Genomic DNA, 17,031 nt, shown 5'->3' on the forward strand with positions numbered 1-17,031 from the left:
AGCCCAGACTAGCAACCGCAGAGGGTGTATTCTCCCCTAATACAACTCAGTGGAGCACCACAATGAATTTTAAGCTGTAAATGTAAGGTACAAATACTAACTAGTGTTACTCTAAACAAATGGGAAAGCCTCGTGATAAAAAAATAAAGACTTTAGTAACAAAATAAGGTTTCCTTTAATAACACGGTTAAAACATTACGGTAATGACTGGACTCACTGTCATCAAAGGGCCACCACCATGTTTTTACAGTGAGTCTGAGGTGTTGTTCTTCATACCATGAAGCCCTTACCTCCTAAAAGATATCGATGGTGGTGTTCATGACCAAAATACTTTATTCTTCTCACATCTGGTCAGAACAAGTACAGATATAATCCCAATGGTCTTCTAAATTCAGACGCTGGGATTACTGTTGGTCTCAGGAAGGGCTTCTTTTCGTGGAACATGTCCCAAACCTCACGGTCACAAAGGAGGTGTTGATCACTGTCAAATGGCAAAGCCCCAAGATGCAACTGAACTTTGCTGCTGTGAAACTGACCTTTGGTTTTCGATTCGGCTCCGTCAGCATCCACCTCGGTGTGAGAGAGGACAATACGTCCAGCTCCTGACCCGTGGGTTCGGGACTTTACTGCGGCTGTGATTGGGGGTCAGTTCAATCGCCCACGTATTTATAGCCATTCTCTAATCTCTGTGGTTCAGCAGATTTTTTGTTCTCATCTGAGCCGAGAGTTTGTGGGTTTTGCGCTTGCTGCTGAATGATGAAGGGATTTTACCTGTGTCTCACCTCATATTTATAACTCTGTGAAACAGGAAATGGTCATAAACAACAATACATTTCCTCTGCTTTAAAAGCAACACCAAGAAACATTTTTCTTGATTCAGTTGGTTTTATTAAGTGTACAAAGGTATAAGCATTGTTTTTGTGTGCTGTAATTTTATGCCGATTGTTGCACAGCATTAAAAATGACATTGGTCTTTATTCTACAAAAAAACCCAAACCCAAAACAAAAAAATATTTATAAAAAAACTTTACAATTGAATTAAAACAAGAACAATGTAATTTTTAATGCTAAGCTTGTTACCATGACAACAAGTATGAGCAATGGTATGTTTGAAATGTGAATTACACATTACCTAATAATGCTTTTGAACATTTGTACACTTAATATTTAATGTATTCTTTTGTCAAAATAAACACTTCTGAAGACACACTTCTGCAGACATTACTTTTATTAAAGGTATTTACTCACTTTCTTAAAAAGGTACTGTTGATTATATATAAAATGTTCCATCAGAAAACAAAGAGAAGGGTCATCCCTCTAAACAATGTGCTATTTATTTTTCCCTCTTAGAAATTAAAGTTATTAGACCGGCGGTGGCCATCTTTGAACAGGACTGGCTGTCTATTTAATACAACATCAAAGCTCTGTTCTCCATGTTTTGCCTAATGACACTAATCAAAGCTGTAGCCGTGTCTTGGTTGATTCTGATGTACACCTTCGAGCAGATCATCTACCAAACCATGACCTTGTCTGAGAACTGCTACCCCCAGCTTCTACCTTTAGGAGGCGCTTGGACACTGTGGTAGTGTTACACGGGAAATGAGGGACTCGAGGAAGCCTGGGAACAGCTGTAGTCTACTTTGAAGCTGGTTCAGGTCACAAGTCTCTCCCTCTGATATCTTGGTGCTCGGAGGCATCTAGCCCTGATGGGGAGATAGGCGAGATAATGGTCTAATTGAATTGGCGAATTGTTTTCTCCCGCTGTACCTACACGCTGACACTTTTCCAAAGGCTACATGCTTTAACTCATAGCCTCTTCACGCCCTGAAGAAAAAGGAAAGCGTCGACTTCTCACGCTCAGCCTTTCCCTCTCTCTCTCTCTCCCACGCTGCCCCACGCCTGACCGCAAAGACGGCTCGTGTTAAAAACGGGCATCGTATTTTATTAAAGACGACATAAAAATGTTCACAGAAAACAATTGAGGAAATGAGCATCCAGTTCAGCATTTGTACGAAAATGACAAGCCCTGCCTTCAGAAGGCTTCTTCGGTAAAAATCAAATGACACACAGACTGACCGTAGTCCTTTTATGCATCAGCTTTTAGACGGAGCGACGTTAATGAAAGCCACACACACAACAGAGGTTCACCCCCTTTTATATAACGACAGAAGAGAGTGGTCCGTGATGACAGTGCGCTGGGGGCTACACTGCTGTTCCTCTCTCCAGGTTCTGTTTAATCTCCGCCGTGTATTTGCCGTAGAAGCGCTCTGCCTTCTTGTTGAACTTGGCGTTCCTCTCGTTGATGTAGTCGATGTCGGCGTCGTCGTTGTACGCTCTGCGGCGACTGTATTTGGAACGCTTCTCGATTCTGGAAGGAGGATAAAGATGGGCCTTGTTTTAACACAGTGTCGGGACGTTGGGTCATAGTTATGTAGAGTACAGTGCACAGGAATTAAGATTTCACAAGATTGAAACCACTGCTGTGGTGAAGTGAATAACACTGATGATCTGGGTGCAGCGGCGCCTTTTAAAATGGTGGAGGATATATAATGCTGTGAGTTCAGAAGGGTCAGAGGTTAATGCTGGAAGGAGGGGAAACGGACAAATATAAGGATCTGAGGCATGCTGTGACAGTCATATTTAGGATTTTAAAAGTTCCTGGTGAGGTCCAAGGAACCACACAACCAGAGAACAGGGACAGGGATGCTCAAGGTTCTGTGACGCATGAGTGAGCCAAGGGCTCGGCCCGGGCACATGTTCTGACCCATTTCTATAGAGCAGCACTAACTCTTTCAGAAGTTAAGACAGTACCAAGCTACAGCAGCTCTTCTGGTAGATCTGACAAAACCTGTTTGGCACTACAGACCCTGTCGCTGGTTCACTGCGTATCTTGGACAACTGTTGATGGTGCTAACCACTCCACACCAGGAACAGCCCACAGAGATGCAACCACCAAAACATTATAACCATCACAATTTAACCCTTGACCAAAGGCGGAAACCCACACGAACACGGGGAGAACACGCCACACTCCTCACAGACAGTCACCCGGAGGAAACCCACGCAGACACGGAGAATACACCACACTCCCCACAGACAGTCACCCGGAGGAAACCCACACAGACACAGGGAGAACACACCACACTCCTCAAAGACAGTCACTCGGAGGAAACCCACGCAGACACGGGGAGAACACACCACACTCCTCACAGACAGTCACCCGGAGGAAACCCACACAGACACAGGGAGAACACACCACACTCCTCACAGACAGTCACCCGGAGGAAACCCACACAGACACAGGGAGAACACACCACACTCCTCACAGACAGTCACCCAGAGGAAACCCACACAGACACAGGGAGAACACACCACACTCCTCAAAGACAGTCACTCGGAGGAAACCCACGCAGACACGGGGAGAACACACCACACTCCTCACAGACAGTCACCCGGAGGAAACCCACACAGACACAGGGAGAACACACCACACTCCTCACAGACAGTCACCCGGAGGACACCCACGCAGACACAGGGAGAACACACCACACAGACAGTCACCCGGAGGAAACCCACGCAGACACAGGGAGAACACACCACACTCCCCACAGACAGTCACCCGGAGGACACCCACACAGACACAGGGAGAACACACCACACTCCTCACAGACAGTCACCCGGAGGAAACCCACGCAGACACGGGGAGAACACACCACACTCCTCACAGACAGTCACCCGGAGGAAACCCACGCAGACACAGGGAGAACACACCACACTTCTCACAGACAGTCACCCGGAGCTGTGTGACTGCGACAACTACCCGCTGCACCACCGTGCCACCCTATATATATATATATATATTTAATTCAATCTAAATTTTTAAACACTGCACCCTGAAATTCAGTATTATAATTCAGAGCTTCAGCTCCAACAGAAAAAACATGCCCAAATGTTTGCAGACACATTATAATGAGCAAATTCTACTGGATGTTCTTGAACGGCTGCTTATGAACCTAGCTTAGGCATGCTCAGTGTGGGCAAGAGGGGTGTAACACACCAGAGCACTGCACCCTTCAATACCTCTGGGAAGAGTTGGAGTGGTGAAAGTGCTCCAGAACTAATCATTCAACATCAGCGTCTGACTCTCACTAATGCCCTCATCACTGAATGTTAACCTACTCTAATAGAAACTCCTCATAGGTTATTGACATTTGATAGATTCTTTGCTACTATAAAATCTCCTTTTCTTCTGTAAAGGCTATAGATTTCAATATTCATTAATCATCTCCGTCCACAAGTCCCCCAAAGCCCAGCTGTGTTTACTCACTACACAGGACATCTACAAACTTTTAGACATTAAAACAATCTCAGTATGAAGCCCTGAAAGGTCCTGACTCAAGTTTAAATGTACTGCTTAAATGTAAGTGTTTAAGGTACACGTCTTTAACCACAGACACACTTAGTTTTAGGAGGATTACAAACCTAATGCTGGACTTTGTGACTTTAATGGTGTCAGTCTTTAAACCCAATAAAATACACCTCTTTAACCACACACACACACACACACAAACACAGACTTAGTTTGTTTGAACATCTTCAAAGTGTGGTTGTGCGTCATGCCCTGGCAGCCACAACCCTGTATAATCTCTCACAGGAGCTAAAAGCAGCTCCCCCAAAAAACAGAAGAGCAGAAAGAGTCTAATCTACTGCAGAGCATATCCTCCCTCCACTACACACACACACACCAGTGTAGTGTTTGCACACAAATCTACACATCTATAGCTAGAGATAAACACATACAAAACAGAGGACCAATGCACACACAGATTTGGCCAGAAACTGAGGCACCATAATGTAAATATGTCTATCTTAATTGCTTCGTGTGCTTCAAAACTTTCCAACTGAACTAATGAGTGTAAAAAAAACCCCCCACACACATCCACTGTGGTGTTCGTGATCCAGAACTAATCATCCACCATCAGTAGTTGACCTCACTAATGTTTACGTGGCTGAATGCCCTCAAATCCTGACAGCATTATTCCGGTGTATTCAAGTGTAAAGCCTTTCCAGAAAAGTGACGAGGTGCCTAGGAACTGTGGTGTGTATCTTAAGGAAGGAATTATCATACCTTTCTGACTGCACGTCCCTCCCCACCCACACACACACCCATTTAAAATCACACTTATTCTAATATAAATCATCGTGACTCCAGGTCACAGCTTCTTTTACAGTAAGTAAACGCTGTTAGACACCGGGGTGTACAGTCTGTAAAAATGATAGAGATGGTGAATTTGGACAGAACAAAACCACGCAGCTATAGTTATAGCTCCAACTATGGCTGGGGAACATGGGCCCAAGAACTTATCTTAGTATGTTTAGGCTGAAAGTCGATACACAACATATTGTGTTGCAAGCACTTTTATTAAAAGCAAAAGACTGTGATCAAAATAAAATGCAAAGAAAGGAAACTTTCTTTTGGCAATGCTAAAGCCAAAGGAAACTTTCTTTTGGTTATGCTAAAGCCAAAGGAAACTTTCTTTTGGTAATGCTAAAGGAAACCTCTTTTGGTAAAGCTAATGCTAATGCTAAAGGAAACTTCTTTTGGTTATGCTAATGCTAAAGGAAACTTCTTTTGGTTATGCTAAAGCCAAAGGAAACTTTCTTTTGGTAATGCTAATGCTAAAGGAAACCTCTTTTGGTAAAGCTAATGCTAAAGGAAACCTCTTTTGGTAAAGCTAATGCTAATGCTAAAGGAAACTTTCTTCTGGTAATGCTAATGCTAAAGGAAACCTCTTTTGGTAAAGCTAATGCTAAAGGAAACCTCTTTTGGTAAAGCTAATGCTAAAGGAAACCTCTTTTGGTAAAGCTAATGCTAATGATAAAGGAAACTTTCTTCTGGTAATGCTAAAGGAAACATTTCTTTTGGTAATGCTACTTTTAATTTAAAAAGAGTGTGGGGGAAAAATGGACGATTATTTGATTGTTGTTTTAAAATCCAAACTGTAAATCATAGAAATAATTACTGTTCTGTTGTTGTCAGAAAATGAAGTATATTTTGTTATATTATTGACAAAATAGAAAATAAGAAATCTCAAAAAAAGTCTAATAAAACCTGAAACATGATGTTTCTACTCAAAGCTTGTGTCAAGAAAACTAAAACCTATGGAAAACCAGGGCGACTAGTTTTACTTTTGTACACTTGCTTTTACTATTAAGAGAACAGTCTGCAACATGGCTTTGGAAACTTATTCTGAAACAACTTTAGACCTGGTGAGAAGAGGACAGCAGTGTCTGTGACCACAGTCCCGTTCACACATGCACAGTAACCCAGAAACCATCCGGAGTTTGTGAACACAGACGACTGCAACATTTGTCCTGGACTTTACGTGGACTTCATCCTGCTCTTGCCCTAGTAGAAGCTCTGAGAGAGCGCATGTGTGAATACAGCCGGTGATGTTCAGGAGTATTCCCTGCAAGAGCTGCACACGCACCTAAGAGACACCTGAGAATTTCCGGCTGCGAGAATGCGTCTCACACAGAAAATCTCCCACTGTGCGCTGCTTGTGTGAAAGGACAACTCCGGGACATTTCCGGACCCGATACTCCACAGTTTCTCTAGCGATTTTCTTTAACATTCACATGTGAAATGGGCTTTTGTTGCATGAATATGGGGAAGACAGTGTTCCTCCCTGAAGCAGTGTTAGTAGAATCGGTGCCATAATTAAGGGTTGGGGGGGGGGGGTTGCGTGCAGAGGGACAGTGAGACCACGGTTGGGCACAGACTGTGACAGAGGAAAGACTTTAACACTGGCACGGCTGTCTCGTTTTATATAAGCTGATATACTGCCGAGCCCTAGTTACACTTTCCCATGAAAACCTAATCTGAATAGTGCTTCTCTGTTTTAAGACCTAACCATAATTCAGCCAAATACAGACCCAGGAATAATAATTAAAAAAAACACCAAGAAACATATTAACAACAACAAAAAACCAACTCAGTAGTGTGGAAAATGAGCGAAGTGATGGAGTTTGAGATATGTGGGGCCTGGAGTGCCTTCACAGCCGATAAGATCATTGGGTTTTATCTGGGAAACTTTCAGCACATTAAGCCCATTGTGGCCCATTAAGAAATATGGGAGATGCCCCAGATCTTCACACACGCAACCACTTCTGTGTGACACAGACAGACACACACACTTCCCACTCCTCTCCCTCCCTTACTGTTTCTCGATGTCCTCCTGCATGCGGTTGATGGCGTCTTTGGAGGGAACGTGAGTGCCGTGGATCAGACTGTTGGAAGTGGGGTGGAAGTCTTCACCACTGAGAAAACACACAGACGAGCGGAGGTTATTGTCTAAAGCTGTGTTTAGACGATAAAAGCTCCAAGTTTATCGTCACTGATCGCTGTCATCACACCATGACCTCATTATTTACTCTACAGCATGACGGAAATCAGCAATAACGCTTTTATGTTTAACAAACATCTTCAAAAGCGATGAATTAAAGCATGAAGGGCAGCTTTACATTACCTCATAGAAGCGGAGTTACTGTCATTGTGATGGGCACTGATTTTACACAGCTTCATACATATTTTTATGCCCTTTTACAAATGACTGACAAACCATTTAAAGATTCTTGTACAGTGGAACCTCTACTTACGAACTTGATCCGTTCCGTGACCCGGTTCGTAAGTGGAAAAGTTCGTTTCTCGAGTCAATTTTCCCCATTTAAAATAATGGAAAAACAATTAATGCGTTCCACCCCCCGAAAGTCACCCTTTCTGCACTGATATATGTTTACAACACTCTCAAATTAGTAAAAATACATGTAGCGTTACTAAAAATAAAAGAGAAATACAGTGGAAACAGTAATAAAAAAGAAATAATAAAGTTGTAAGTGGTTACACATCGCTACCTTGAAGACGTGACGACTGGCTGGAGGAGTAACACAGGCACTGGCTGTATGACGGGAGGTGGGGGGGTGGGTGGAATAACGGAGAGTAGGCGGTGAATGTGGGGAGACGAAGCGTAGATACGGCTTAACTTAGCACGAATTTCAGTGTCTGCTATTTACACTAATGCTAAATTGCTAAAGCTACAATGTGCTAATCTATTGGGCATCTATTGGGTCAGTGGCCATTTCCTGCCCTGCCGACTCGGCGGAGGATCGGGTTTGTTTCTAGAGTAGTGGTTCGTTGGTGGAGGCAAAATATTTTCAAATGCCCGGTTCGTATATTGGAAAGTTCGTTAGTGTAAGCGCTGGTTAGTAGAGGTTCCACTGTATGTGTTTAACATTCTTATTAATATAGAATTATTAAATTAATTGCCTCCTTGTATAAGGAACTGTGCTAAGACTAAATTTTCAATCTGTATTCCAGTTCTGAGACGTCTGACTTTCCATCTGTTTGAATGTCAGTAACAGACAAACGTGGCCGATAAATTCAACCCTCAAACTGAAGTTGGTGTGGACAGAAGGTTAAAAATCTGCATTTCAATCCGAGAGATTATGTCAGCTTGCTTTAATCAGCTGTGGGAAGAATACATGTTAAGAACAACGATAAGACGGTGAAAACTATGACTTCTAAAGGTTAACACTATAATAAAATACAAAACACAGCAGGGGTATTCAACTCAAACTGCAATGGGGAGCATAGGGTAAGACTGCAAATAATAAATATCTAAAAGACTCATTAGTCATACTCTGGTCTAATTTAAAATGTGATTTATTTAATTTTTATAATAGAGAGTCATCATTAGTGTCAGGTGAGAAACGCAGCATCGTGGACTTTAGCTGATGGACCACTGGATGAGGAGAGAAAGCCCCCCCCCCCCCCAGAGCAGGAGTGTGTGTTCTGTTCCCATGAGCAGAAAAGAGGAGAAGCTCTTCTAGTCACGTGAGTCTGTTTAATTTATTTTAGTTTGTAGAATGTTACTATTAAAGAATAAAAATCCTGGACAAATGGGGTGAATGTACAGGGGGTCCTCGACTACGACGTTGATCCGTTCCTACGTCGCGTCGTAAACTGATTTTCAGTGTAAGTCGGAACATACGTACGTACTGTACATAAATGACATACTGTAAGAGCTTATCCTCCTCCTATCACCTATCCTCCTCGGTCCCGAGCCGCGTAACCGTGTATTCTTCCGCCGCGCCGCGCACACCACACACGAATTTCACGTTACGATGTTTACGACGCAAAACCACTTAAGTTGAAACAGGGCTTTATACAGTAAATGGGATGTGTATCGTAACCACGAAACATCGTAACTCGGGACTGACGTGCTAACCCGAGGACCTCCTGTACAGGTGAACTGTGTTTGTTTTTGCACAGTGACCAGTTTGTTTCAGTTGAGGAGGACTCCAAGCTCTCAAAACACCAGTGGAAAGAGTCTGAATACCTCTGCTCTAAAGGAATTGTGTAACGCCAGTGCTGCAGCATAACTCTGCAGATGCTAATGCTTACTACTCCTCTCGCTGTTTTTCATATTCCTCCATATCGGGCCGGATCTGTTTGGTGAGCCTCTGGTATTGCCTCAGCTGGGCCTCGGCGTATCCTGCGGAGAGAAAGGAGAAGTAAGAAAAGGAACGAAGAAATGAAATGATCACATAAAAGCCAGAGAGAGATGACAGAGGAGTGAGAGATGGAGGGCAGACTGTAATTACCCAATTACCAGAACCGATCACAAACAGGTGTCAAAAAATAAGCTCTGCATGGTTTAATTTCTGCATCCTTTAATCTCGCCACATGGCAGCCATACTGCAGAGAGAAATAATGACTCATGCTCAAGGGGAACTCGCAGTTCAACCAAGGGCTTTTATACAGAGTACATGTTAATCCTCTCTTAAGCTGGGTGCACGCGACAGAGCGTTTGAATTCAGCCCCATTTTAAGATTCATCCGTGTTCCTGACTCAATTCTGGAGCTTTGTCCACCTTTGAATAACATGTTCTCATTAGTGTCAAGTCACTATTTAGTGCTGTACCAGAGAACAGACGGCCTCCGATTCTCACCCCACAACAAACACTGACGAGTTCCTTTGGGTGATTTTGTATTTTAAAATATGTTTTCAATTGTATTCTTCTGTATTTTTGCAACTTTATAAGATTAGGTTTAACTGCTGGTTCTGCGTATCATTTTAAAGGCATTGGTTTTCACCTGGTCTCGGTTCAAAACAATATCTGATACGATTTTAGCCGTTTATCTGAGGATAAACATGTGCTTTTATTTAGTCAGAGAGTATTTACATTTTCTGTATATTAACAATAGGAATTCTTCATCTTCGCTCAAGATTGTTTTTACACCGAAATTGCAGTTTGAAAGAGTTCGAGTTTCAAAAGTGAAAGAGCTGCCACTAATTTTTATCCTGCTTTATCAAAAACAAAGTCTTCAGTTTAAATGGGGACATTTCACTTTTACATACTCAGAGTTAGACCAATCAGAGACGGCCAAACTCTGCACTGTGCACTTGACCACAACCACAACTGAATAACAGTCTGGCGCTCTACATCCAGCGCTCAGAATTAAAGCCAGATCTTCTTCGACTTCTTGGTTATAAACAGAGGACAGGACTTTAATTTAAAGAAAATGATTTCACTTTAGACTGCAGTCGGAACATGGGTCCGTTTTTTACTCTGCTAATCAGATTTATTTCACATTAATTATTCTGACTGTTAAAAAAGACAAGGCTTTAAGAAGTAATAAGAAAACTCAAAGACTGAAGTGACCTGAGCCAGCTCTATTACAGTAAGCTCAGCTCCTGAGGTTGGTGAAGGACCACAGACACATTCTGAATCTGGGACTGTAACATGGCCTCCTTTCCTCAACAGAGAAACATCAGCAGCAACATTTGAAAAAGATGGATGAAGGCTACATTGCTACTTTTAAATTTAAGAGGTTGGACCACCACAATAACCCAGTTTTACCTGAGAAGCCAGGGTCAGGGTTTTTCTTTTTCTTCTTCTTCTCCCATCGCTCAGCATCCTCAGCGCTGATCTCCAACAGTTTCACGCGATCGTAGTCCTCCCCACGTGCAGCACATTCCTAACGTAGACACATCAAATTGTTTAAAAGGGGAACCAGTGCTAATATAGTGAGTTAAATGTTCTGAACCGCTACGACACATTCACAAATCAAAATATAACACATTTTTGTTAACCTCTGAATGAACTGCCCTTAAAGCTGCATTTAAGCAACTTTTGGAGTTTTGGGGACCTCTCTGGTAGAAATGTGTAAGTACACCCAGCACAGGGAACAACATTTGACAACACTAGTTGTGTTTGGGCCCCAAGAGGATGAATTTGATAATGAATACGGATCAGTCTGACCGCTGCAAGTGCAAATTGAAACATTTTAAAAATGCAAGAAATTGAAGAGTCAAAGGCATAAAAGAATGCGAGAATTCTGAGGACAGAAGTGAATTACCAACTACTGTCATCAAGTCTCAGTCATTCATTCATTCATTCATTGTCTGTAACCCTTATCCAGTTCAGGGTCGCGGTGGGTCCAGAGCCTACCTGGAATCATTGGGTGCAAGGTGGGAATACACCCTAGAGGGGGCGCCAGTCCTTCACAGGGCAACACACACACACTCACACACATTCACTCACACACTCACACCTACGGACACTATTGAGTCGCCAATCCACCTACCAACGTGTGTTTTTGGACTGCGGGAGGAAACCCACACGGACACGGGGAAAACACACCACACTCCTCACAGACAGTCACCCGGAGGAAACCCACGCAGACACAGGGACAACACACCACACTCCTCACAGACAGTCACCTGGAGGAAACCCACGCAGACACAGAGAGAACACACCACACTCCTCACAGACAGTCACCCGGAGGAAACCCACGCGGACACAGGGAAAACACACCACACTCCTCACAGACAGTCACCCGGAGGAAACCCACGCAGACACAGGGACAACACACCACACTCCTCACAGACAGTCACCTGGAGGAAACCCACACAGACACAGAGAGAACACACCACACTCCTCACAGACAGTCACCCGGAGCGGGAATTGTGGAGTTGTGTGGAGGCCCCTGGAGCTGTGTGACTGTGACACTACCTGCTGTGCCACCAGCTCATAAAATACTCTCAAAGCCTCACAAATAATTGACCCAGAGCTCTTAGCTTTTAAAAATATACAACGAGGTCTGAACATTTACAAACACCAGAACCCAGCTCATTCTCACTTTTTAGCTGTTGCGCGCGCACACACACACACACACACACAATTATCCTACTTCTTTTAACTAAAACCTCACACATTTCAGCTTTAATAAGTGAATGTGCATAGTAATGCTTGGTGGTCTATTACACTAACACCATCCAGCCATTTACAGGCAGAGTGTTCCCTCCATTCCTAAAGCTGTATGAGGTCAGCAACTGAAGCACTCTCCTACCAGTAAAGAGGAAATACACATGCAGAATGTTGCATTTCAATTCATCTCATGAGACTAAACTGTAAAATACAGCTTAATAAAGGCTTACAGAGAAACAGGGCCTTTGATGAAAAGGATAATACTGCCCGGATTTCATGGGAAAGTATCACATGGAAAAAACAGATTTAGCGCATTCTCAGAAGTTATGAAAGGAGCGACTTTTGCTTAAAAATATTCATATAATAAATAAATAATAAATGTACTGGGCATTTAAATCAAAACAAAACAAAAAAAACGACTAAATTCACACGGCTTGCTGTTTTCATAAAAGCTGCCGTGTGCTCACGTAGTGTTTAATCACAGCTTCAGTAGATAAACCTGGGTTAACACCGAGCTGTAAATCGTCATCATAAAAGTCAACCGCAGCCATGTTTGTTGGATGTTCAGTGTGGTTCATGAGACAGGCCTCAGGCACGGCAGTAAATATTTAGCAACTAATAAATAGCAGGAACTCACTCTCTCTCTCACTCTCTCCACTGATTCCAACATTTGAACTCAGCTGTACGTAGAAACGTCCTGCAGAGACGTTGTGAACCTGCCTTGATAGTCTAGTGTTTTAAGTAAAAGCAGCTAATTTCCGATTCTGATTCCAAATTAAAGCCTACGAACTGTAAACCAACACAAAGAAAAACACGTTTTAAATATGTTCATATAAAATAAGCTTGAGTGAGATTGGTGTGGTTTCATAACTTTCTGGTGAAACACTGCTCTTAAATCAGGTAAATGATTCACTGTGAGGCTGATCATTCAAACGTTCCACTCCACCGTAAACTGCTACTGCTGCGCTCCAGCTGAACTCGGATGTCGTACTTTCAGAGTTCCAAGTAGAATATTTAAACGGGAACAGCCTCAAGTCAGATGTCCTACTCAGAAAGCCTCCGCAGCCTGAGTTCAGGATCCAGGATCCACTCATCAACAGTGTGCAAAAGCAGTAGTGTTATTACAGTTTAGAGTGGCATTAAATCAGTCGTGCACACGGTTGTGTTCAACTGCTGTATGTGAACATGTTTCCATGGTGTTTGAATGCATGGAACATCATATAACGCACTGTTATCAAAATGTATCACTAACAATGCTAACTGGGAACAAGATAAAAGTGGCACAGGGTTTAACTGGAACACGCTCAGCTTGGGTGTGATGTCATTCCCAGATCCACCATTCACCTTCCGTGCTCTACTGGTTTTGTTGCTACTTTGCACAACTAAGCTATGGCACTATTCACTACGCCAAGACCTTTCGAATTATTCCACCCCCATCTGAGCACCAGCTAACCACCAAACGAACCCTCACTCATTATCAACTAAAGGAAAAGGTGCTGAAACCTGCTGTGGTGTTTGATCCTTTTGATATTTTGACCAAAACAGGTGCTTCATTAAGACCCAGAGCTGTGTTCACTTGTGGAAAAGAGGGTGAACTCATCCCCTTTAAGGTGACGCTGCAATTTTGAATAAGTCACCAGTCTAACATTTTTATACAGAATTTCTTTTTTCATGAGGGCACTGACTACAGAGTTAACGTTAACCGTTTCTATTCGCTATTACAAACTGGAGCTGATCTGCATGTACTCACCTGTTTACACAGACAGCCAGATTCATTTCAGCACACCCAGTGAGATATGGCCTATATGTTTTGTAATTTCTTATCAGGAATATTTAATAAGTGTTGGCCAAACAAGTATTGGGGGGGGGGGGGGTATTTATAAAAAAAAAAAGGCCATACCTAATCATGATTCCCCAGGGCTAGTACCATAATGCACCACTGTTGTTTACTATACAGAACTGTTGACATTTTACGGTGCTTTTCCACTGCATGCGATTGGCTTGACTCAACTTGGCACGGCTCGACTCGCTTTTATCTGGTCATTTTTCCACTATGAGCTAGTGCCTACACGGCTCGATTCGTACCAGGTGTAAACAGGGACTTAAAACGTACAGAGTGACAGGGACCAGGTATCAGATTTGGCCACAGGAAAAGTAAAAGAGCCGAGCTGAGTCGTGCAGGTTCCACACAGGGGAAAACACCACTATTTCTTCTATATAAAAGTCTGTACTGAGTGTGTGGACAAAGAAGTACGGAATATCAGTGCTAATATTGCCAAGTGTATCAGAGGGGTGCAGCTCTAATCAGTGTTATTTTTTTAAAAAGCATTCTTTTCTGTACTAAAATTAATGATGTTTGTCATCAAGCCCCCTCCAGGGTGTGCTCCCGCCTCGTGCCCAATGATTCCAGGTAGACTCTGGACCCACCGCGACCCTGAACTGGATAAGGGTCACAGATAATGAATGAATGTTTGCCATCAACTTACTTTTTTCTTCTCGTCGACCATCAGCTCATACTCGAGGCGGGCTTTCTTAGCCTCCCAGTTTGAGGGAAGCTTCAGCCTCTTGTCTTCCTCCACCACCTCCTGATGATTCAGCTTTCGGGCCTCGTTCTGCAAACACAAGAGAATTCTAGAAGAAACCTGGATGACGGTAATACGCTTACTTCCCCTTCTTGCACATCCACAGCTGCTGAGGAGTTTGATCCTTGTGTATTTCACCTTTAAGCAATAATTTCAATGTTGTGAACACTATGAAAAAAAGATGGTGGAATGAACTTCCACTGGCTGTGCCAACAGCGGCCCCTCTCTCGGTCTCCAAACACGGACTGAAGACCCATATCTTTATGACCCACTATAGCAGACGGTACTACACTTATACTGCAATTAACTTCTTTCTAGGCCTGAGCACTGACTAGATGCTTTGTACTGTGCTTACTATGTTTAGTTCTCTCTAGGTATCAGCACTGGTTCGGGCAGTGTCTGAGCTCAAAGGGAGACTGGACTCTAACCTATTTGTACTTTTGTGAGTCACTCTGGATAAGAGTGTCTGATAAATGCTGTAAATGTGATTTCTAGTCTTACCCTTTTGAAATGAAGCTCTCTGAACTTCCTCAGCCTGTCCTCTCTCTTCAGGGATGATACAGTTTCGCTGGGCTCCTCATCGTTGACTGGAGCAGATACCTTTGCACAAAAAAACACGACAGAGAAACGGATCTTTAAATCACTTGAAGATGAAGCCATAGATCGGGTTATAGATGAGTAATGTACACAGATCAGCCATACAATTACAACCTCCTTGTTTGTACACTACAGCTCCTCTGACCCTAGGAACCCTTTTTAATTGGACAAATCAGGACCGTGCTTGGCACCGGAAGGTCGCCGTTTGGATCCCCACGACCACTGAGAACATCCATGGCTGAAGTGCCCTTGAGAAAGGCACCTGAAACCCAAATGCTCCCTTGGCCGTGACGATGGCAGCCCACTGCTAATCACTAATGAGTGTGTGTGTGTGTGTTTAGTGCCATGGAAGAGTTAAATTAAGAAGACAAATTTAATTGTACGGTTGTGCATTGATCATAAAGCCCATCACTAATCCATTAATCAATAGGGCACAGTGTGTGTTGGTTGTCCTCTAGTCCTTAATCAGTGGACACAGCCTGGATATTTTTGGTTAGTGGACTGTTCTCAGGCGAGAAGTGACAGCACTGCTGTGTCTGATCCACTCTACACCAGCACAACACACACTAACACACCACCACCACGTCAGTGTCACTGCAGCGCTGAGAATGATCCACCACCACGTCACACCTGCTCTGTGGGGGTCCTGAGCGCTGAGGGACAGGGGGGAAGGGAGCTAACAAAGTTTGCAGAGCAACAGATGAATTACAGTGTGTAATTGTAGAACTACAAAGTGCTCCTGTGTGGTCAGTGGAGCTGAGAGAATAAACATTGAGTGTAGAAATTAACGTCGGTTGTTCTCATTGTGGTCATTATTAATATTATTTAGGATCACTGGAGGTATCTAAATATCTTAATGCCGTTTAAAGGAATTCTGGAGTAAAGACTTCATAACCAACGGCTATTACTAGCTTTAGCCTCCATGCTAACGCGTCCTGAACACACAAACAGAGCAAAATATTAAAGACCTTATTCGATTAGAACGCAACTCACACCGTTCCTCGACAGTACACCGCTTTAAATTGTAAACGCGGAAGAGACTAATCGAACTGAAGCGGTTTAAACTGCTGTTTTGTTGAGTTTTGTGAGATGTTTTTACCTCTGATCCGGACGCCATGTTAAAGCAGCTCTCCACAACAGACCGCGGTGCGCCGCTGAAATCGGTTCAAATCCGCCTGGGACAAAAACATAGTTCCTACCCATCGGCACAACAATAAAACCACCTCCTTGTTCCTAAACTCATACAGGTGCATTTTGTAGTTCTACAATTACAGACTGTAGTCCATCTATTGATCTACATACTTTGTTAGTCCCTTCTCACCCTTTTTTTTTTAAATGGCCAGGCATCTGGACCGTTACAGGAGCTCCACAGAGTGTGATTTGGGTGGGGGATCATTCTCAGTGCAGCAGTGACGCTGACATGGTGGTGGTGGTGGTGTGTATGTTGTGTGTACCCTGTGTCTATTCACGGTCCATTCTTTAGACACTCATACCTCGCTGGTCCACCTTGTAGATTCAGAGACTATAGCATGTCCTGGTCACAATGTAACCATTGCTGCTACATACAGAAACACTGCCAT

General features: G+C 43.3%; 1 protein-coding gene across 1 annotated transcript; it reads right to left on the reverse strand.

Moving 5' to 3' along the window:
• Positions 1 to 996: 996 nt before the first annotated feature.
• syf2 (SYF2 pre-mRNA-splicing factor) lies at positions 997 to 16,677 on the reverse strand. The gene is made up of 7 exons (XM_066679060.1): positions 16,551 to 16,677; positions 15,356 to 15,454; positions 14,759 to 14,884; positions 10,923 to 11,040; positions 9,464 to 9,554; positions 7,222 to 7,320; positions 997 to 2,368 (listed from the first exon to the last, which is right to left on the reverse strand). Exons 1-7 carry the CDS (start codon positions 16,566 to 16,568, stop codon positions 2,203 to 2,205), a joined length of 717 nt encoding a protein of 238 aa, XP_066535157.1. The 5' UTR covers positions 16,569 to 16,677; the 3' UTR covers positions 997 to 2,202.
• Between the last annotated feature and the right edge of the window lie 354 nt (positions 16,678 to 17,031).

This window comes from Hoplias malabaricus, chromosome 8, assembly GCF_029633855.1.
Source record: "Hoplias malabaricus isolate fHopMal1 chromosome 8, fHopMal1.hap1, whole genome shotgun sequence".
NCBI classification, from domain to species: Eukaryota; Metazoa; Chordata; class Actinopteri; order Characiformes; family Erythrinidae; genus Hoplias; species Hoplias malabaricus.

What these genes read in the sequence shown, in the direction of transcription:
- syf2 (XM_066679060.1), bottom strand. An exon ending in GAGAGCTTCATTTCAAAAGG is followed by an intron (nt 14,885 to 15,355) that starts GTAAGACTAGAA and finishes TTGTGTTTGCAG; the next exon opens with AACGAGGCCCGAAAGCTGAA. An exon ending in CAGGAGGACATCGAGAAACA is followed by an intron (nt 2,369 to 7,221) that starts GTAAGGGAGGGA and finishes TCCTCCTTCCAG; the next exon opens with AATCGAGAAGCGTTCCAAAT.